This window comes from Heteronotia binoei, chromosome 21, assembly GCF_032191835.1.
Source record: "Heteronotia binoei isolate CCM8104 ecotype False Entrance Well chromosome 21, APGP_CSIRO_Hbin_v1, whole genome shotgun sequence".
Classification (NCBI taxonomy): domain Eukaryota; kingdom Metazoa; phylum Chordata; class Lepidosauria; order Squamata; family Gekkonidae; genus Heteronotia; species Heteronotia binoei.
In genome coordinates, this window is record NC_083243.1 from 143,120,704 (window position 1) to 143,142,484 (window position 21,781).

Consider the following 21,781-nt stretch of genomic DNA (forward strand, 5'->3'; position numbering starts at 1 on the left):
GCTCGTGATTGGAGCAGGACAGCAAGGATTTGGATCCTACTGCCCATTGTTCCTGAATCCCCAGGCTCCATCATGCAGGCTCCAATGAGCCAGGCAGGAACACATTTAATTATACACAACCTTAGTTCACATACACAACACTGTATCAACTAGTTTTACAGAAAAACCACTCTGAGAAAAGGCTGACACACTGATCCCACCCTCCTTCACAGTGGGTATTTATTAGGGTTGCCAGCTCTGGATTGGGAAATTCCTGGAAATTTTGGGAGTGGAGCCTGGGGAAGTCAGTATTTGGATACAGGAAGAACCTCAGTGGGGTATAATACCTTAGAGCTCACCCTCCAAAGCAGCCATTTTCTCCAGGGGAACTGATCTTGGTCATCTGGAGATCAAATGTAATAGTGGGAGTCAGATCTCCAAGTGGCACCTGGAGGTTGGCAACCCTACTATCTATCTAATCTCATTGCCAACCCCTCTTGTATTATCACTCTTGACTCCGGATTAGCAGCTTGAAATCCAAATAGTACTATTTAAGGAGAGCATGTTTTCCCTAGGCTTGTATGCTCTACTTGTTCCTCCTCCCATTCCTAGTTTAAAGATAGCTGAGTTTTTAATATAGCTGAGTTTTTAATATCTTTTTGCTCATGCACATCTAAAAAACTATCTCAATCATTTCAATAGTAGTATGTAAAATGAAATGTTATCCCTAGGTCTATAGCCATGGGCAGGCCTGTAAAGATGTCCAGAATGTTCTGAGACCTTTCTAGAGCCCTGACTTTCCATTATACACAGGCATGGAAAGATATATGGAAACAGCATATCCCCAGATTACTGAATTAAAACTAAATTTATTTCTTGCCTTCCAAAAACCTGGCCAAAGAGTACACTAGCAAGGATATCAAGATGGCCAGACTCATTTCCTTTCCATGTATTGGCCAATAATAGAGAAGGGGGTGGCCTCTTTTATTCCTACCTGTCCTATATTACTAGAACTACCAGTCACCATTTGAAATGGATGGGCAATAAATTCCATGATGAACAAACAAAAATACTTTTCTTGAAGTGCATAATAAACTTATAATATTCACTGTTATATATGTTGATGTACAGTAAAGGAAAGGCAACTACGTAGTACTTGGACTTTCCCATCATTGTCGAACATAACTCCGAAATACCATCTTTCAGTATGAATTCAGGTAGTCTGTAGTTGTTAGCCTTAATTTTTTATTTCATGTTTAAGTACCATTCTTACTGCTCTTGGAAGTAACATTCTAAAAGCTTCCAAGAGCAGTTCAGGTTACATGCATGCAATCCAGTCACATCATCTAAAAGAGACACATTTAGTGTTTGCAGGAAAATTATGTAAGCACCTATTTAAAGTTAAGCTACTGTAGAACTCACTAATATGAGTTCAAAAGAGAGAACAGGATAACTTTGTGTGTGTGTGTGTGTGTAATAAAACTCTCTGAGGAACACATTCCATAATTTTGGTGCCACAATCAGAAAGGCTGTTTCTTGAGCTATCACCCATTTAGTCTCAGCTGGCAGAGGCAGCAGAAGCAGGGCCCTTGAAGATGACTATATTGGTTGGGTAGGTTTTTATGGGTTAACTCATTGAGGCCTGCTTGACTGCCCCAGGATAGTCCTGAGTCTGTGGATACAGTGCATATGTGACAGAATTTTTTTCTTTACTCTAGAGGGAGAACCAGACAAGTTCCTTGACTTCAGAAACGCACCTGCCGCTCCATCCTCAGCCTTTTTCGTAGCTTGAAGTTAACAGCTTAGCTTCAGAGCTATAACCCAGTTTCTGAAATATTGTTCTAACGAGAAAAAGGAAAAGATTAGGGGGATTGGGGAAGGGAAATACAGAACATAGCTAGTAATTGTATTTTTATTTTGTTTTCTAATTCAAAATTTCCAAGCGTTTCTGATGTTTTGTGCACCTAACATTTCAAGTTTTTGTATCTGAAAGATGGTAACTTTCATTTTTAATTTCACTGGTGGTTGACTTTGAGGTTCCGCATGCAAGTGTTCACTGTAAATAGTGATCACAACTAACTGCTACCCCAGGATCATGTGGACTTTGCAGTCATCATGTATGAGGTTATATGCAGAGCTAGGAGTGGGGTGCAGATGCAGAGGGTGAACTGCAAAGGTCTCCCAGGCAGTGTCCACCAGAGATGTCAGATTGGGATGAATCACAGAATCACAGAGTTGGAAGGTACCTCCAGGGTCATCTAGTCCAACCCCCTGCACAATGCAGGAAACTCACAAATACCTCCCCCTAGATTCACAGGATCCTCATTGCTGTCAGATGGCCATCTAGCCTCCTCCTGAGGAAGCTTGTTCCCCTGAGGAACCGCTCTAATGGCCAGGAAGTTCTTCCTAATGTTGAGCCGGAAACTCTTTTGATTTAATTTCAACCCATTGGTTCTGGTCCTACTTTCTGGGGCCACAGAAATGCACCATCCTCTATATGACAGCCGTTCAAGTACTTAAGGATGGTGATCATATCACCTCTCAGCCGCCTCCTCTCCCCCATCCTATAACTATGCATTGGATTTTTCCTATCTAAATGCAGAACTTTACATTTATCCTTGTTAAAATTCATTTTATTGGTTTTAGCCCAGTTTTCCAGCCTGTCAAGATCATCTTGTATCCTGTTTCTGTCTTCTGCTACTGTATTTGCAGCCCCTCCCAATTTAGTATCATCGGCAAATTTAAGAAGCATTCCCTCTATTCCTTCATCCAAATCATTTATAAAGATGTTGAACAAAACAGGCCCCAGGACAGATCCTTGAGGCACGCCACTTGTCACTCCACTCCAAGAGGAGGAGGAACCATTCACAAGCACTCTTTGGATGCGATCTATCAGCCAGTTACAGAAACCACATGTTACCAACTTGTCAACAAAGATAGTATGTGGAACCTTATCAAAAGCCTTACTGAAATCAAGATAAAAGATGTCTACAGCATCCCCCTGATCCAGCAAGGTAGTCACTTTCTCAAAAACAAAAAAGAGATCAGGTTAATGTTACATGACTTGTTCTTGAGAAACCCATGCTGGCTCTTAATAATCACAGCCATATTTTCTAAATGTTCCAGGACTGACTGACTGATGATTTGTTCTAAAACTTTTCCAGGTATAGATATCAAGCTGAAGAGTTACCCGGATCTTTTTTTCCCCCTTCTTGAAGATGGGGACAACATTCGCCCGCCTCCAGTCTTCTGGCACCTCATCTGTTCTCCAAGAATTCTCAAAAAGAATGGCCAGAGGCTCAGAAATTACATCTGCAAGCTCTTTTAGAACTCTTGGATGAAGTTCATCTGGCCCTGAGGACTTGGTTTCATTTGAAGAAACTAGGGTCGTTTTCGCACTCACCTTAATAAGCAGCGACGACCCTCTTCACCACGCAGGATCTGTGCGGATTTCGCACTAATTGCCGCGGAGCACCCAGAAGAGCCGGAAAGTCCCGGCGCTTTTGCGGCACAAACGGAAACCGCCAAAAACCAGTTTCCGTTTGCGCCGCAAAAGCGCCGGAACTTTCCGGCTCTTCTGGGTGCTCCGCGGCAATTAGTGCGAAATCCGTGCAGATCCTGCGCGGTGAAGAGGGTCGTCGCTGCTGATTAAGGTGAGTGCGAAAACGACCTAGGTGTTTATGTATTACCCCTCTGCTGATCCTAGGTTGGAACTCCATACCCTCATTATATGTTCTGTTTTTGCCATGATGAGCACCGTTTTCCTCAGAAGAGAAGACTGAGGAGAAGTAGGAATTGAGCAATTCCGCCCTCTCTTCATTACCTGTTACAATTTCACTTCCCTGCCCTCACAATGGGTGTACCATGTCCTTGTTCTTTTTCTTACTCTGAGAAAAGAACCTTTTTTGTTGTTGTTTTTAGCATCCTTGGCCAGCCTAAGTTCATAGTGAGCTTTAGCTTTCCTAACTTTTTCTCTACAAGCACTGGTGATTTGTTTATATTCATCCTTGGTCATAAGACCCTCCTTCCAATTCTGAAAGGAGACTTTTTTATTTCTCAAGTCTTTAGAGAGCTGTTTATGGAGCCATCTAGGCTTCTTTAGGCTTCTTCCATTTTTTATTCTCATAGGAATTGTCTGTGGTTGCGCTTTCAGTATTTTGCTTTTAAGGAACTCCCACCCCTCTTGAATTCTCTTCTTTCTAAGTATTTCTGACCATGGGATATTACCCAGCATAGTTCTAAGTTTGTCAAAGTTTGCCTTCTGAGGTCCAACCTATAAGTCTGACTACATATAATTTTCCCCTTCCCTAAGACTGTAAATTCCAAAATCACATGGTCACTAATGTCCAAGGTGCACACTATTTCCATTTCATCCATCAATTCTTCCTTGTTGGTGAGAATCAAGTCCAAGATATCAGATCCCCTTGTTTCCTTCTTCACGTTCTGGAAAAGGAAGTTGTCAGCAAGACAGTCAGGAATCTATTTGACTTTTCATTTTTAGCAGAGTTGGACTTTCAAACGATGTCCAGGTAATTGAAATCTCCCATGACCCCTATGTCCCTTCTCTTAGAGAACTTTGCAATCTGTTGTAGGAGTATCTCATCCAAGTACTCTGCCTGGCTTGGTAGTCTATAGCAGACCCCCACCATAATATCACTGTTATTTCTTACTCCTTTTATTTTAAACCAGAGACTCTCAACTGAGCTGCCATGCTCAGATCCACAGATTTCCTCACAAGTATATACCTCCTTCACATATACTGCTACACCTCTGCTCTTTCTCATTTGCCTGTCCCTTTTAAATAAGTTGTACCCCTGAATCCTAATATTCCAGTTGTTTCATCCCACCAAGTTTCAGTAAGGCCTATTATGTCATAGTCTCCTTCCTGTATTAGGACTTCCAGTTCCTCCCATTTGTTTCCCATACTCTGTGCATTAGTGTAGAGACATCAGAATCCATACTTGGTGCATCCTGAGGGTTTAGTTTCCTTACATACCTGCAAGTTAACATTACCTAGTGTATGCGCCACTCTCTGCAAAGCTTTAGTGTTATAGGAAATGGAAATCTACCTCTGATGGGCCACCAAGTATATATGGGATTTATTGGTCTGCTTCCTGGAGGTACTTGGTATGCTGCCTCAACCAGATTCTTGACAGCTATCTACATGTCAAATCCAATTTCATGCTGTTTGTGGTGGTTCATGAATGGGTACATTCCAGACAGAATGGGTACATTTCCAAGAGTTCAATTAAACTGTTTACAAAGCTTCAAAGCAACAGGGGGGGGGGAATTCTCCAACCTTGGAAACACCAATAGGAGCCCTTCAAAGCTTAACAGGCACTGCTGGCTCTCAATAACAGAGTCTCCACTCTGCTCCATGGCATCAGAATGTTATACTGTATATACACTCCGCTCAGTTCCACACCCTCTTTTCTGTGGGCAGCTAGACAAAGAGGCAGTGCACAGAGCTCACCTGGACCCCGCTGCTAGGGTTTGGGTGTTAGGGTGTTAGCTGGACTCAGGGCTCTGAGTCACCCCATCTCTCTGCTTATGCTGAGCAGAGGGGCTTAGCTATTGCGTTACTTGGTTGAGGACCCACATTTTATGCCCTCTTGAGTGTGAACTCCTCTCCCCTGCTGGGGTTTGAGTGTTAGGGCCACCCATGCCAAGCCTGCTTCATGCCAAGCAGGGGAGCTGAGAATGTCTCTGGACACTGGTGGGAGGGCAGGAGAGGAGACTCATGGCCACGCAAGAGAGGTTGGATCAGATTACATCCTTGCATGACCGTTGGCAGGCTCAGGGGACTTCGTGAGGTACTCCCTCACCATCTCCTCTGCCAAATCCTCAACCACTGCATACCTGGCATCCTCGCTGCTGTTGACCTCCCAGTTCACCACTGACAACCAGTAGTGAAGCTTCTCCCTGGTTGGGCTCTTTGAGGCAGAGGTGCTGGGCTGCAGTTCTTCTCCTCCCCAGCCTCTTCCACCCACTGTTCGTTCTGGCCATGTCTTTGGGCCTGTAGCCTCCACACTTCTTTGCAGAACTCACATTTCAGTTCCATCTGCATCCAGAAGAGCAATGCTGCCTTTTATCCTGGGGTCACAGATTTAGGCCAGCTTGTACTCCCCTTCAGTGCAGAGAGGATGCAAGATGGTGGTAATGCCCATCTGCAGCCTCTCAGCCAACACCCTGACCTGTGGGAGAACAGCCATCTCTTCTGCTCCACCAAATGTGCAATCATGGCATTGGTGGAGTTCTTCATACCTCTTCCCTGCCTCTCATGTAGCAGACAGGCAGACTTGATGCTGCACAAGAAGTGGGTGGTCAGGCATTGGCAAGTCTCAAGCAAGGACTGCATCTTGAGGAAGACAGTGTCTCAGGTGGTCTTGACAGTGCCCCCCAGCCTTCACTACTAGCTGAGACAATGCCCTTGAGGCACACAGCCTTTTCACCACTGCCGGCATATTGACACCAGCTTCCGTGATCAGGTAGCCACAGACAATGTTGCTGCCTCCCACCCATTCCCTTAGGTGGCTCTGAATCACAGTGGCAGTGTTTTGCACCTTGTCATCTTCATCTATCCCCTGCACATGGAGCAGAAATACTTTGTAGCCTGGGGCAGAATTGTCCCCTCCTAGCGTCTGGACCATGCCCCCAACAGTCCTGCTAGCTGCTCCAGAGGTCTGCCATTAAGTGCATGGCTCTGCCTTGTGCTCTGGAGAGCTGAGCCTTCAGCATCACTACTGCAGCCAGCAAAAGGCTATGTACTGCTCAAGAGAGAAGGGTTGGCCATTCACAGCAATCATCTCTCGGACGAGGTGAAGAACTGCTTCCTGGGCCCTCTGCATAGTCCTTTTGACCTCTTGGAGAGTGGCCTGCCTTGACATCCAACTAACAACAGCCCAAGTGCAGGGAGCTTTCTTGGAGGGGCCTCCTGTTCCACGTCCACTTCTCCCTTCTGAGAGGGAGTAAGCCTCTTTTTTCTCCCACTGGCCACCACTCTTTCCTCTGGCAGAAACATAGTTGGGTGCACCCTTTGCAGGTGCTTATAGAGGAGGGCAAGTGTCGGGGGTTTGCAGCCTTCCAGACATGGGTTGATACACCTGGCATTATATGTCACACATATAATGAACTATTATTCTTTTCAGTAATGTCATAGTATTCCAGTTGTGGATAAGAATTAAACTGACATTTAAGATTAGCATATGTTTTTGTGGGTAGAACTTGGGCCTCCATTTAGCAGTGAGGAATAACTGATGTTCTGACTGACAGGTTTGGGCTAGTATTCTAACCACAAAGATGTTTTGTTTTGTTTTTAAACAGTCATCTGCAATCTGCAGCTCAGCATGCCTTGCTATCACACCTCCTCAGCTCTTGATGTAGGCTGTTATTTGAAATATGTCTTAAACCAAGGAGTTAACTAGATAATCACTGGAGTACATTCCAGTCCAGTCATTCTATGAACAACATTTTCTAGTTCTCTATGGGCAGGGACGTGGCTGTTGCTTTATGTATAGTCAGCTGATAACTTTGTTCAGTGAGTATGTGACTTATAACTAATACCAACAGGGTGAAAATGCTGGAAGATCCACTCTAGGTGAGTGGGAAATATCAGCAGTATAAAAAAGTATTCATTGACTTTATTGCCATAGTTCCTAAAACTAGATGTCTAGAAATGCAGAAATAATTAAAAGTCTCTGTTAATCTTTGAAGGACAAGTAGTAAATGTCATCAATATCTATAAAAGAAGAAGATGAGGAGAGATCAACTTTGTAAGTGGTTCCATGTATTATAGCCATGGAAGATATTACAAGAAGACCATTAGGGGATAACATCTGTAGTAACTGTGTTTTTTAAAAAAAACAAATTAACAGGCTCATCCTCTGTTCCTTTCTACCTCCTCACCCCAACCTTAGGGAATCATTACAAGTAAAATAGGTATGGCTGGATTTTGGGTACAGTGCCAAACTAATGATTCCAGAATAATACAGGATTGGAAAACGATGATAGAACTGGTCTATCAGTGGTAGGTTGATGGAATTTGAAAATTGTTTAGCATTAAAATAATGGATTAGTGATCAGTCAAACAAGGACACACTGAGTCAGCTGAGATTTGCAATGAGAACTATGGATGAGCACAAGTAAATTAATAGTCATGGGGAAAGGATAATAGAGGCATGGATGCTCTGCTGCCTGCCTGTGCATATTTGACCACCAAAATGTGAGATTATTGAACTTGAAGAAACAGACTATAGTTGGGAGTAATATACTGACATTAAGATAAGATTGCTTTGCTCAATAGATGACTGAAGCATTCATGGGCAGGTTCCCCCCACTTCGCCTCCTGCTCCCACCAAGTAGAATCCCCAAAGCTGGCTGAGGCAGTCTGAAATTCTTCCTATGATTTAGTGTTGCTGTGAGTGGTTAGCATGTGAGTGATAGAAAAAGAATGTGATAGAAAAAGAGTGAAATGGTTTGAAATTACTATTCAGACTGCTTATCACTTGCAAATTGTGAGATCAGGAAAAATCCTATGTTGTCTTTGGAGCCTTGTGGGATGGAGAAAGAGAATATTCTGTAAGGAAATTTATCAGACTTGAAATGACATGAAATGGGTAAAAGGGGGAGGGGGGTTTACCATGATTGGTAATACAGAAACAGACACAGAAACAGGGCAATAAAGCCAGAAAAGCATTTTGTTGAACACTTGGCAGCCCATGAATTATACAAGATGTACAGTGTTCTGTTTCCATCTTCAAAGTGAGGAGGCATTTTACAGCAAATGTTATGACCTGTTTCATAATCTTCTCTTTTTAAAAAAATTAACTGATTCCTCATACATTTTTTTAAACTCATCACTGATAACAGTCTCTAATCCCAGCTGGAAGATGTGTCACCTTTATGTGATTTAGCAGTGCCTTAATTAGTATATCTTACTTGTATAAACCCTCTAAAATGTTTTTAGTAGATTATTACATTTATTTGGAAACTTCTAATTTTATTTAAGTACATCTGCTGTGGAAATCACCTACTCAAATTAATAAAAATAAATGACAAAAAATATAATGCCATGTGCAAGCATCAGTCAATTTCGACTCTGGGGTGACATTGCTTTCACAACATTTTCATGGCAGACTTTTTATGGGGTGATTTGCCATTGCCTTCCCCAGTCATCTACACTTTCCCCCCAGCAAGCTGGGTACTCATTTTACCGACCTCGGACGGATGGAAGGCTCAGTCATCCTGGAGCCAGCTACCTGAACCAGCTTCCGCTGGGATCAAACTCAGGCTCCAACTTCAGTACTGCAGCTTTACCACTCTGCACCACAGGGCTATTTATAATGCCATAGATTGATTCAATAATTGAATCACAAGAAAAAGCAGTATTTCCATTTAACACTCTTGGGAATTGAAAGTATTAAGAAAATGTTTGGGTGGCTAAAGCCTATGTAGCCTATGTTCAGTACAAGGCCTAGATTGCAGTAAAGACCCAGTTTAGCTGAAGTGATTCTGCTCCTGAATCCCAATAGAGTTGTTGGGCTTGAGAGTATTCCTCACATGATGAAGGTGATTACTTTGGATATATCAGACTAATACAGAAATTTGATCACTGTGCTGTTCATAGTGCAGTTTGCCAGTTAATTTTAGTTGGTACCTGGTTTATTTGTACATGCAAGGGAATGTGACAGAACTAGAAACTCTTAATTCTAGGCATGAAACCTGGGGTTTAGCTGGAATTGCCAATATCCAGGTAGTCATGAGAAGAAGTAGCAGCAGAGATAAGGAATAACTGTGAACAATCACTATGCACAAGGCTTTTTTAAAATCAGGAATGCACAGGAATGCAGTTCTGGCTGGCTTGGCATCAGGGGTGTGGCCTAATATGCAAATGAGTTCCTGCTGGGCCTTTTCTTAAAAAAACCCTATGGCCGTTTTCGCACTCACGTTTTACTGGCGCCACGACCATCCTGACGCCGGCGAATCTGCATGGATTTCGCAACAGAAGCGCCGGCGCTCCCAGAAGCGCCGGCGCTTTCCATCGCTAAGCCAGAGCAAACGGAAATCGCAAAGATGCAGGAAAACGTTTGCGCTGGCTTAGCGACGGAAAGCGCCGGCGCTTCTGGGAGCGCCGGCGCTTCTGTTGCGAAATCCATGCAGATTCGCCGGTGTCAGGAGGGTCGTGGCGCCAGTAAAACGTGAGTGCGAAAACACCCTATGTGAATCAATGGTGATGTCGGGGGGTGGCCTAATATGCAAATGAGTTCCTACTGGGTGTTTTCTACAAAAAAGCCCTGACTATGCAATGTAAAGAACTATCTTGACTTCAATTTATATCATAAAGAATTTATTAGTAGGTTCAATTGAAGGATGCTAATAAGGTGCAACTCCTAGTTCACTCATAGCCAATAAAGGCACAATGGAAAATCTTTCTACAAAGTAGCTTTATATCACATCTCTATTTTGTAGTTGGAATAATTGGAAAAGACTCTATTGGCAGTTTATATATGAAGAATGAACTAACTGGAGGCACAGAGCATTTTTAGAATTGGTGAACTAATTTTCCATTGTACCCTTATTGGACTCTGAGTGAACTAGGAGTTGCATCTTATTAGCATCTTTCAATTGAACCTATGAATTAATTCTTTGTGATATAAACTGATGTCAGTATAATTGTTTACATTGCATAGTTATTGTTTCACAGTTATTCCTTATCTCTGTTTCAACATCCAGGTAGTAGCTGGAGATTTCCTGGGATTACAACTGATCAGAAATCAGAGTGACAAAGATCAGTTCACCTGGAGAAAATGGCTGCTTTGGAAAGTGAACTCTATGGCATTCTACCTCACTAAAGTCATTCCCTTTCTCTCCATCAATGGCATTATACACCCCCCCTCCTCAGGCTCCACCCCTAAAATCTCCAGTTATTACTCAGTTTGGAGCTGGCAACCCAAGGTTTTGCTGTAGTCTGGCTCTTAGTGTAGTCTAATTTGGGGATAGGTATGAATTTGGATGACAGTAAAGTCCCTATCGTTGCTTGAAAGCAATATCCATTACAGCTTGATGGCACATAGAATCTTGTGGTGAACAAGCATAATCACCGACCCCTGCCAAGAGGACAGTCAGGCATGGAAACTGGAGATAGGATACCTTTTTGTTTGACATGTTACTATGGCCATTTCCACACAGGTTATCTGCCCCAGGTTCATATGTCTTCCATTCAAGGGGCTAGAGATTTATTTATTTTAAAAAATAAAGCTGAGAATTCAGAAAACCTGTTACATACATTGTAATAATATCATATCAATACTACAATATTCAATTGCTGATTTAAAAAAAAATTGAAAAAGCCCCAGTAGCCTGGGTCAGGGAAACTGTGAGGGTAAATAGAAAACATAGTTCGTGGTTCATTTCTGAACCACAAAACAAACTGGGAGGTTCATTTGTGAACCAAACCGGTATGTGGTTTGTGGCTCTGCATTTGCTATTGAAAGGGAACACCTTTAAATGAGGTTTGCCGAAAGCAAAAAAAAAAAAAAAGAAGAAGAAGCTGAGCAGAGGGGAACAGCCTGCTCCCCACTGCTCAACTGTTTCAGATTTTTTTTTTGTATAGTCCCTTTAAAGCAACTTTTGTGTTCTTTGCAGAGAGCAGAATGCAGGGGTTTAAAGGGACTCCAGCCCCTTTAAACCCCTGCTTTCTGCTCTGTCCACAAACCAACATGATGAATAGCTTTAAAAGTTTGTGGAAGTTCATGATGGTAGACCCGACATGAACTTTAGTTTGTGAACCAGAAACTGGCAGGCCCATAGTCAGGATTTTTCATTTTGTGGGGCAATTTTTTTCCCTGTGGGCCACCCATTAATACTTAATACTTATACAGGAGGTCCCACCTGAAGTTGGGTTTGGCATTCCATTCCAAATATAAATCAAACAAAAATAAAATAAATAAACCACCTCCACCTCCCAGTGAAGAAATTAAGTGGCTCTTTAAATGGAGGGTGCCAGGTCCCACCTGGAGTCTGACATCCCCACAGATAGTCACTGGAATTTAAATTGGAGTAAAGTTTAAACTGTTCTGGAGTAAACTTTAGCTTACTGGGTTTATCCACGAGAGTTGAGAGCGGTGAGAGAGAGCATCAGGCAGCAGAAGTTTGCTGCGGTAAATACAATTCACTGAGCAGTACAGAAGTTCCAGCCTGTGATTGGAGAGGAGGCGGGGCCAAGGACTTGTCAGCCAGTGAGGGAAGACAGAATACTGCAGCCAATTGGAAAGAGAGCCGCTTTTGGAGGTGAAGCTTCCTCCTTGCTGGGACAGGGCAGCATGAGGCTTGCTGACTGCAACAGAAGAAAAACAAGTGGAGGGACTGGAATGTGATTGGAGGCAGGAGAGGGCAAGGGCGAGTGAGAGGGCTCAGGGAGTAGAGTAAGAGGATCATCAGTGGCAGCGTGAGGGAGAAAAGCAGGATAGCAGTGAAGCAAAAGAAACTGAACACTAGCTTTCTGCTTGAGAGGAGTTCTTCTGAAAGGAGAGAATGAAACTAGAGTCTGTATTTCTGGTAGCTTCCCCTCTTTCCATCCTGTGCAAACCAGAAGCCCTGTCAAGAAGGCAGGGGAAACTGAATTGGGCTAAAGCTCTCCCTGCCCTGCAACACTACCCTGAAGTAGCCACCTCTCCGACTTCAGGTGTGCTGGCCATGGCACCTGTCAAGGAGACTCGTTCACTCACTTGCCTGACCCTGCCTCATCCTGTGGAGCCACAGGTACTTCCCCTTTGCTGCACCAGCGTGGGGCTTGCAGCACAGGTCATGGGGGAAGCTGGGCCTGAGCTTAGCAGGCTGTATGGTTGCAAGGTCCAATTCAAGAAATATCTGGGGACTTTGGGGGTGGAGCCAGGAGATACTGGGGTGGAGCCAAAAACAAGGTTGAGACAAGCATAATTAAACTCCAAAGGGAGTTCTGGCCATCATATTTAAAGGGACCACACACCTTTTAAATGCCTTCCCTCCATTGGAAATAATGAAGGATAGGGGCACCATCTTTTATGGCTCATAGAGTTGGACCTCCTAGTCTAATCCTTTTGAAACTTGGAGGGTGTTTTGAGGAGAGGCATTGGATGCTATACTGCAAATTTGGTGCCTCTACCTCAAAAAAAACAGCCTTCAGATACCCATGGATCAATTCTCTATTATACCCTATGGGAATCGGTCTCTATAGGGAATAATGGAGTGCCCATCAGACATTTCTCTCCCTCCCTCCTGCTTTCTGATGACCCTGAAGCGGGGGGAGGGCCTCTAAACCAGGGAATCCCTTGCCCAAACCTGGGGATTAGCAACCCTAGCAGTCTGCAAGGAGCACAGCAACACATGGCCCCTGGGAGAGCAGACACACAGACCTTGTGCAGGAGAGGAGTCCCATGCAATGCAATGCATGGGAGGCATACTCCAAAGCAAAAGTATTCTGTAGTGAGAGGGCTCAGGGTGGGAGAGGGTGGCAAGCAGCATGAGGCTTGCCAGCAGCCAAGTGAATGGGCTCAGGGCAGCAGAAAGGACAGCCAGCAGTGCAAAGTGCAACAACATGAGGTGCAGCGGCAAAATTTTTGGTTGAGAAATCAGGGGGGCTGGGATGGTCAGGAGGTTGGGAGGCCCTCAGATGTGAGTTTGGGGGTGAGGCCCTGGGAGGCCCCCTGTGACTACAGACCTGCAAATAGGGCAAAATTCATGATGAATTTTGCTTCGTGGTTCAGTTTGTGCCCATCCCTAAGTGAGTCACATGAAAGCCCTTTGCCAGTGCACTGTATCAGTGGCCATACCAGCAGTGGGGCAGCTACACCAGCCTGACCCTGTGTGGAAACCACCTGTGTGTCCTTCTCTTTTCCCTCCTTTTATATTTGTTGTCTCCCATTGGGATTTTCTTAACTGTAGCATGCACACAGGAAGAATAGGCCATGGGAGTAGGGTTGCCAATTCAAGAAATATCTGGGGACTTTGGGGGTGGAGCCAGGAGACTTTGGGGGTGGAGCCAAGATCAAGGTTGCAACAAGCATAATTGAACTCCAAAGGGAGTTCTGGCCATCATATTTAAAGGGATGGCACATCTTTTCAATTCCTTCCTTCCATAGGAAATCATGAAGGATAGGGTCACCTTCTTTCAGGGCTCATAGAATTGGACCCCCTGGTCCAATCTTTTTGAAACTTGGGAGGTATTTTGGGGAGAGGCACTAGATGCTATACTGAAAATTTGGTGCCTCTACCCCAAAAAACACAGCCCCCCCAGAGCCCCAGATACCTGCGGATCAATTCTCCATTATTTTCTATGGGAATAAATCTCCATAGGGAATAACAGAGTTCCCAGCAGACATTTCCCTCCCCTCCCCCCGCTTTCTAATGACCCTGAAGCGGGGGGAGGGCCTCCAAACCGGGGGATCCCCTGCCCCCACCTGGGGATTGGCAACCCTACATGGGAGTGATAAACTGTAAGGAAGTATTCATTTTTTAATTGTCACAAAATCAATAATAAAATGTTGGCAGTAGAAGAATGCACTGTGGAAAGCTAATAGAGAAAAATAGGCAGTGTTACATTAGTCCTAATTTTTCATATTTGTTTGATTTTAAAACATATGTGAGTACCTTTCGCTATTTTAAATTCTTGCCAGTGTATATTCTTAAGACATCAGTAAATTATAATAGATAAATGGGTACATTTCTGCTTAATAGTAACTTGATATTTTTTATTGTATGGTATTTTATATTTTGTCACCACTGTGTCCTAGCCGAGTGAAACATTCTCTAGGGCCATCCATACTGGTTATTTCAGAGCCTATAATGAAGGCAAGAGCCCTGTGGTGCAGAGTGGTAAAGCTGCAGTACTGCAGTCCTAAGCTCTGCTCACGACCTGAGTTCGATCCCCAGCAGAAGCTGGGTTTTCAGGTAGCTGGCTCAAGGTTGACTCAGCCTTCCATCCTTCCCAGGTCAGTAAAATGAGTATGCAGATTGCTGGGGGGAAAGTGTAGATGACTGGGAAAAGCAATGGCAAACCACCCCGTAAAAAAAAAAGTCCGCCATGAAAATGTTGTGAAAGCAACATCACCCCAGAGTCAGAAACGACTGGTGCTTGCATAGGGGACCTTTCCTTTCCATAATGAAGGCAGGAGAAGATATTTCTAGCTAAGAAAGAAGTTGAAAGTAGTCATGACTGAATTTTGCCTCATTAGACCTTCACACAGAAAATTCAGTATCTCTGAAAATGCTTTAGCAGTATCTAACAGTGGCTAGCTGCTTTACTATGGTGGCTAACCGCATCACATTTGTGCTATATTTTTTGCAAGAAATATTCAAAAAATATTTTTGGCAAAACTGGTTTAAATCCCCAAAGACAGTCTGTTGTCTGTAAACTTTATTCTTGCTCTGTCATATGTACTTGACAATCATGTTTTCTCTATATAATAGATGTGTAATTAAAAATAAATGTGTACAAAATATGCAGATCAAACTTGATGGCACTTAAGTAAGCTGTAGGAAAATACTGTATTTAACAGTGCCTGCACCTCAATGGGGGACCAGAGATCTAGAGCTAGCCATGTGTGTTTGAGGGCAGTACAGAAATGCCAAGTTATCTTAGAAAAGTTTTTCTAAGCTATTTTATTTATTTATTTACTTTATATTTATATCCCGCCTGTTCCATACAGACTCAGGGTGGCTAACAGCATATCTGTACACATGTAGCTTTTATTCCCCCCCCCCCCCTTTATGTTTGCTTTGAATAAGCAGAATACTTGAGGTCAACAGTCAGGTTAGCACTGGAGATGAACTAAAGTACCTTCATTTTGCACCCTTGCCAAATTATTCCGCTGTGACTCAGACAGTAAGTTTGCTGGGGAGGGATTTGGGGGTGGTGGTTTTGTTTTGGGGTTTGGGGGGGATTTGGTATTCCGCTTTCTTTGCTGTGGTCAAATGAGCTGTAATGAAGGAACAGTTTTGAAAGCCAAGCATTTCTAAATACTTTTCCCTTTTATGGAATAGAACTCTTGGAACATCACTTCCTGGAGATTGTGTTCTCAAAACTGCTCAGTGACACAGGAAAGTTCCTTGCATCCAGTGATGAGATGTGAGCCTTAGGGTGAGGATTAATCCTCAGCTTTATTTTAAGTAAGGAGTTTATGAAAAATGCAAGAACTAAACAAAGCCTATTTATATTGTATTGGTTGACACAAGAATAGCAGAATGCGGCAAAGTGCCAGTTTTCTCTTCTAAATTGGTTCAAATTAAGCATGCTGAAAACTAATGCTATGCAGGGTGTTTTTTTTTAATGCCCAGTCTGTTTTGCTAAAGGGAGAGTATTTTTTCCTTGGAGTCTTATGTCCAGTTAACTCAGGGCTTTCTACTTTTATTTGCAACTTTAACACAGGGCCAGTAACAGCAGTTCAGTATTACCAAATGGACCAAATTCCATTTCCTGCAGGACCAAGATATATTCATTACCTTGTCCATTTTTCTTTCATTCAATAATAGTATAATCAGAAAGTTGCATATTAACATTGCTAGTACATATGATCTCAGAAATTTCCTGTGACTTTGTATAAATTTTTTAAAAAACTTACAAGGATAGTTGGGAGATGCCCGATGTTATATTTTCAATTTACTTCATTTATACTTTACTTTCTTGCAGAGATTGTAGTAAAGCTGCTATCTGAGTATAGAACTAGTGCAGACTGTGCATAGACATTTGCAAACTTTGTACTTTTATGTACTCTTTACTAAACTACATTTGAAATCTCTATTTATTTATTTCCGCAGATTTATAGTCCGCCCTTTCCCATAGTGGGCTCAGGGCAGCTTCCAGCATAGGGTGTTTTTATATTCAGTTTGATCCAGAGTTTTAGAGTCTTCAGATCGCCTGCCACCGTTCCACTTTAATTATTTTCCATTTACATTTGTGGACTTACTCTGCTCATTTTGTGTAGCCAAACTTTTATATTGCCTGCTGAAAGTGTTTCAATTGGGGGGCAGGTCTCTGATCAAAGGGCAGCCAGAATACCAGTGCTTAGTTAAATGTATACGATTGCTTAGAAATCGTGTCAACACTGCAAAAACAATACAAATTTAAATTACAAGATGAGGCAAGCAATGATATGTAAAAATGTCAAGTGCTGCCAGTTCTCATACAAATTACTGCACCTTGTGGCTTTTGGAGGAGTCTTTTAAAACGCATGAAAACTTCTACAATACAAGTTTGAAATGCCTGTAGAGAAATGACAGGATCAAAACTAGTTTCAAGAAAAATGTTGTAGCAGCAGCGCCAGAACCCATCTCACCAAAACAAATGTAGATGCTTCGGGTAGCAACTATGCAAAACAGTTGTGAGAACGTTAGGTAATGTAAAAGGTGAGTTTCCAATGCGGTGATAGAGAGTCACAAACTGTCACAAACAAAAAACACCCATAATAAAACAATCAAAACAGTTAAAAACAATTAAAACAGTTAAAACAGTTAAAACAATTTAAAATTAAAGCGATTAAGCTACGGCTCACATTAAGGCGGCATGAATGGTGTGGACAGATCAGTGCAGGGGGGGCAGTTTAGATGGTAAGGATGTCCATCCGCCTCAGCCATAAGCCTGGTGGAACAGCTCCATCTTACAGGCCCTCCGGAATGATAACAAATCCGGGAGGACCCGAACCTCCGTAGGGAGCTGATTTCACCAGGTCGGGGCCAGGGCTGAAAAAGCCCTGGCCCTGGTCAAGGCAAGCTGGATGTCCTTTGGGCCAGGGATGGTCAGAAGATGGTGACTGGCCGATCCTAATGACCTCGGGGGCTCATATGGAGAGAGACGGTCCCACAGGTATGCCGATCCCAGGCCGCGCAAGGCTTTAAATGTCAGTACTAAATCCTTGAAGCAGATCCGATACTCGATTGGTAGCCAGTGCAGACTGCACAGCATCGGCCAACTGCTCACCTGTACAGGCGATTCAGACAGCAATCATGCTGCCGAATTCTGCACCAGCTGGAGCTTCCGGATCAGCCTCAGGGGCAAGCCTGTGTAGACCAAGTTACAGTAGTCCAACCTGGAAGTGACTGTTGCATGGATCACTGTAGCTAAGTCCCGAGGGACCAGATAGGGCGCTAGTTGCTTGGCCTGCCGAAGATGGTAAAAAGCAGATTGTGCAACAGCTGTGACCTGGGCCTCCATAGAAAGGGTGGCATCCAGTATCACACCCAAGCTCCTCACCTTCTGAGCTGGCACAGGAGATGCACCATCCAGAGTGGGGAGCCGGATGCCTGATCTTAGGCCCCCACGACCTATGTACAGGACCTCCATCTTAGTTGATTATGCTTCAGCTGGCTCAGTTGTAGCCAACCAGCGACTGCTTCCAGCACCCTGGTTAGTTGGTCTGGGGCAGAGTCTGGGTGGCTGTCCATCAACAGATAGAGCTGGGTGTCATCTGCATACTGGTGACAACCCAGCCCAAAACCTCTGGAAATCTGGGCAAGGGAACGCATATAGATGTTAAATATAATCTGCAAGAGAATGGTTCCCTGTGGTACACCACGCTCTAGTGGGTTACACAGGGAGATCTGCTCACTGATCGCCACCCTTTGTCCCTGACCACGGAGGAAGGAGAAAAACCACTGTAAGGTAGCCCCCTGGACTCCAATGCTGGCAAGGCGGTGGGTCATTAGATCATAGTTGACCATGTCAAATGCTGCTGAAAGATCTAAAAGTAATAGCAGCACTGACCAGCCTTGATCCAGATGCCTTCTAAGGTCATCTGTGAGGGCGACCAAAGCAGTCTCCATCCCATGACCAGAACAGAAGCCAGACTGGAAGGGATCAAGGACAGATGTATCTTCCAGGAAAACTTGAAACTGCTCTGCCATCGCTTTCTCAAGTATCTTGCCCAGAAATAGCAAATTCAAGACTGGGCGATAATTGGCTAGGACCAATGGATCCAGAGATGGCTTCTTCAAAAGTGGGCGAACACTGCCTCTTTAAACTTAGCCAGAAATACCCCTGATGACAGGGATAGGTTAACAATTTCAGCTAAGGGCCCCTGAATGTCATCCCCACCTGCTTTAACAAGCCAGGATGGATACGGGTCCAGAGGACAGGTGATGGGCTTCACTGAAGCCAAAATCCTGTCCACATCCTCCTGAGAGAGACAGCTGAAGTGGTCCAGTATGGGACCTGAAGACGGACAACAGGCTTCCAGTTCCCGTACTGTGTCAGTTGTTGCTGGAAGATTATGGTGGAGAGTCGAGACTTCATCTGCGAAATAAGTTGCAAAGGCCTCACAACCAATATCCAGTTCCCTAAACTTTTGATTGCCTGTCGGCACCATAGGCAGTGATTGAATCGTTCTAAACAATTGGGCTGGGCGCAATTTCACAGATGCAATGGAGACCGCATAGAAGTCTCTCTTAGCGGACTTCACAGCCTTTTCACAGACTTTCATAAACGTTCTATAAGAAGTTCTAGACTCCTTGTCATAAGATCTCTGCCACATTTGCTCTAGCCATCTAAGCTGCCGCTTCGTCCTCTGCAGCTCCAAGGTATACCAAGGAGCTGCTTTGGTGCAGCAGTGAAGAGGTTGCCAGGGTGTGATATCATCGATGGCCGTGGAGAGTCAGGAATGCCAGTCCTCCACTAACTCATCTAGCGATCTATGAGTTGTAGAAATGTTTAACATGGCATGCAACGGAAACTCTTGCCAAACCTCACAACTTGTCATTTCTGGGTTATGCTGGCAAATTTTAAGCTTTCTCTCTTTTCCCATCCCTCCTTTAGCAACATATTTCCAGCTTATAGGCTCAGAAACAGAACTGGAATCCTCATCTTATATATTACTTCTTGCAGTTTTAAAGCTATTGAGCCACTGACTTTCAGGGGAAAGTGAATTGCACACCCATACAATAAATAAGGAAGAAGAGACAGCCTTATAAGGTTGAATGGTCAGCTATAACTTTACTAAAACAACAGTTATTGCAGTAGAAAAATAACTTATTTATTTCTTCCATCACAGTGTATATACAATCTTTGAGGCCTAAGAAGCTGAGAAGTTGGTTCCCTGCCCAGGTCCAATGTATAGGACAGTCACACTGCTTCAAGCCTGATAACACTTCTCCTGAGTCTATGGAATCACAAACACTAAATAATGTTTCAATTTCAGTGCACTTTTTTACTCTGTGAACTAGCGAAATCCAGTTGGAAAGTGGATTGAAAGTGCATTATTCAGTGTGTGTAATCGCTGCCTCTGTATGGAGGCAGCCCAAAAAGGCTGAGATGGCAAGAACTGTATAAGCCCACCTGCCTCCCGCCTCCCATTGGCCTATGCATATGATCTAAAGAGTCTCTGGATGCCTTCCTACTCAGTGATGCTGCATGTTACCCCATCATCTCACCCATGTTGGGAAGGGAGGAGAATGGACTAATGAACAGAGATTTGCATCCTGTTTGCAGTCTCCCACCCCAAGATTAATGTACTGCTGGTACTGTGTGAAGAAACTAGATTGTAATTTAATTCATTGGCCTGTGTGCCAATAACAAAAGCTGAAAACTCATGCCATTCACAACAAGTAAGGGGTCTTTGAATACTCAGAAGGATTCCTCAGGTATGCAGACAAATACAAATTATAAGTTAACCACAACTAAACAATGTTTAAAAACAACAACAGCCTGATAAAGAATAAGTATGTTCCAAGAGCATGGAATGTTGAGAGTGTGCTGAAGGGATAACTGGGCTACTCAGGCTTCTAAGAGCTTAGAGAATCTAAAGAGAAATATTTGGGGAGTGGAAGGGAGTTTCCTGATCATTTTCTCCTCAGATTTTTCCCCACAGGCCCCATCTTCTGGAAAAAATACTGATCCACCTTATAGTTCCGTTGTAAGAGCTTTGTATTATATTTTGTACTTGTTGAAAGCTATATAAAGGACAAATATTATATGAAGATGTCATTCTGGAGTGTTCACAGAATAGCTGCAAGACAGAATGTATAGCTATATCTGAACTTGTAAAAGAACACAACAGAAGTCCCCAGTGAAACCTCCAATACAGTTCAAGGAATGCTGAAAGAGCTCATCTTAAAATGTCCTTGTTATATTACATTAGACCTTAAAAGCCCTAGTTAATAAAACATAATGGGAGATATAAGTTGTTCCTTTAAACTTTTTTTTACTGTTTATTATTATAAAGTGATCCCAGTATTAACAGCTTAGACTTTAAATGGATTTGATTTGGTTTTTTTGGCATCTGTTATAGACTTTGGATCCAGAGGCCTCTCAGATTTTCTCTTCAGAGGTTAACTTGAAACACATATTCACATCAGTGCATGGTCTCTTTAGTCCACACTACAATCCAACGTGGCGTTCGACTCCCATCATGCCAACTTTACCTGAAGATGTTGGCCAGCCAACTGAGACTAATCACTCTGTTTTGCCACCTACGGATAAAGTAAGTAACCTTATAAAATCTGTAATCCTGATAGAATGCTGAAAATCCTTATTATATCCCTTAATCTATTAGGTATCTGAATATACTAATTTCTGGTTGCAATTACATGTTTAATATACTGGTAAAATCATGAGGTTTTATTAGGGTTGCCAATCCCCAGGTGGAGGCCCTCCCCCTGCTTCAGGGTCATCAGAAAGCAGGGGGGGTGGAGGGAAATGCCCACTGGGCATTCCATTATTCCCTATGGAGACTGATTCCCATAGGGAATAATGGAGAATTGAACTCCAAAGGGATTATTTATTTATTTATTTATTTATTACGTTCGACTTATATCCCGCCCTTTCCGTAAGTGGACTCAG

General features: G+C 43.4%; 1 protein-coding gene across 1 annotated transcript in view; it reads left to right on the forward strand.

Moving 5' to 3' along the window:
* Positions 1-21,781, forward strand: part of IRAG1 (inositol 1,4,5-triphosphate receptor associated 1) — a 122,687-nt gene that overhangs the window by 27,065 nt on the left and 73,841 nt on the right. The window contains exon 3 of the mRNA XM_060262065.1: positions 21,231-21,420. Coding sequence (XP_060118048.1) covers positions 21,351-21,420 — 70 coding nt within the window. The 5' untranslated portion in view covers positions 21,231-21,350. The remainder of the gene's footprint in view (positions 1-21,230; positions 21,421-21,781) is intronic.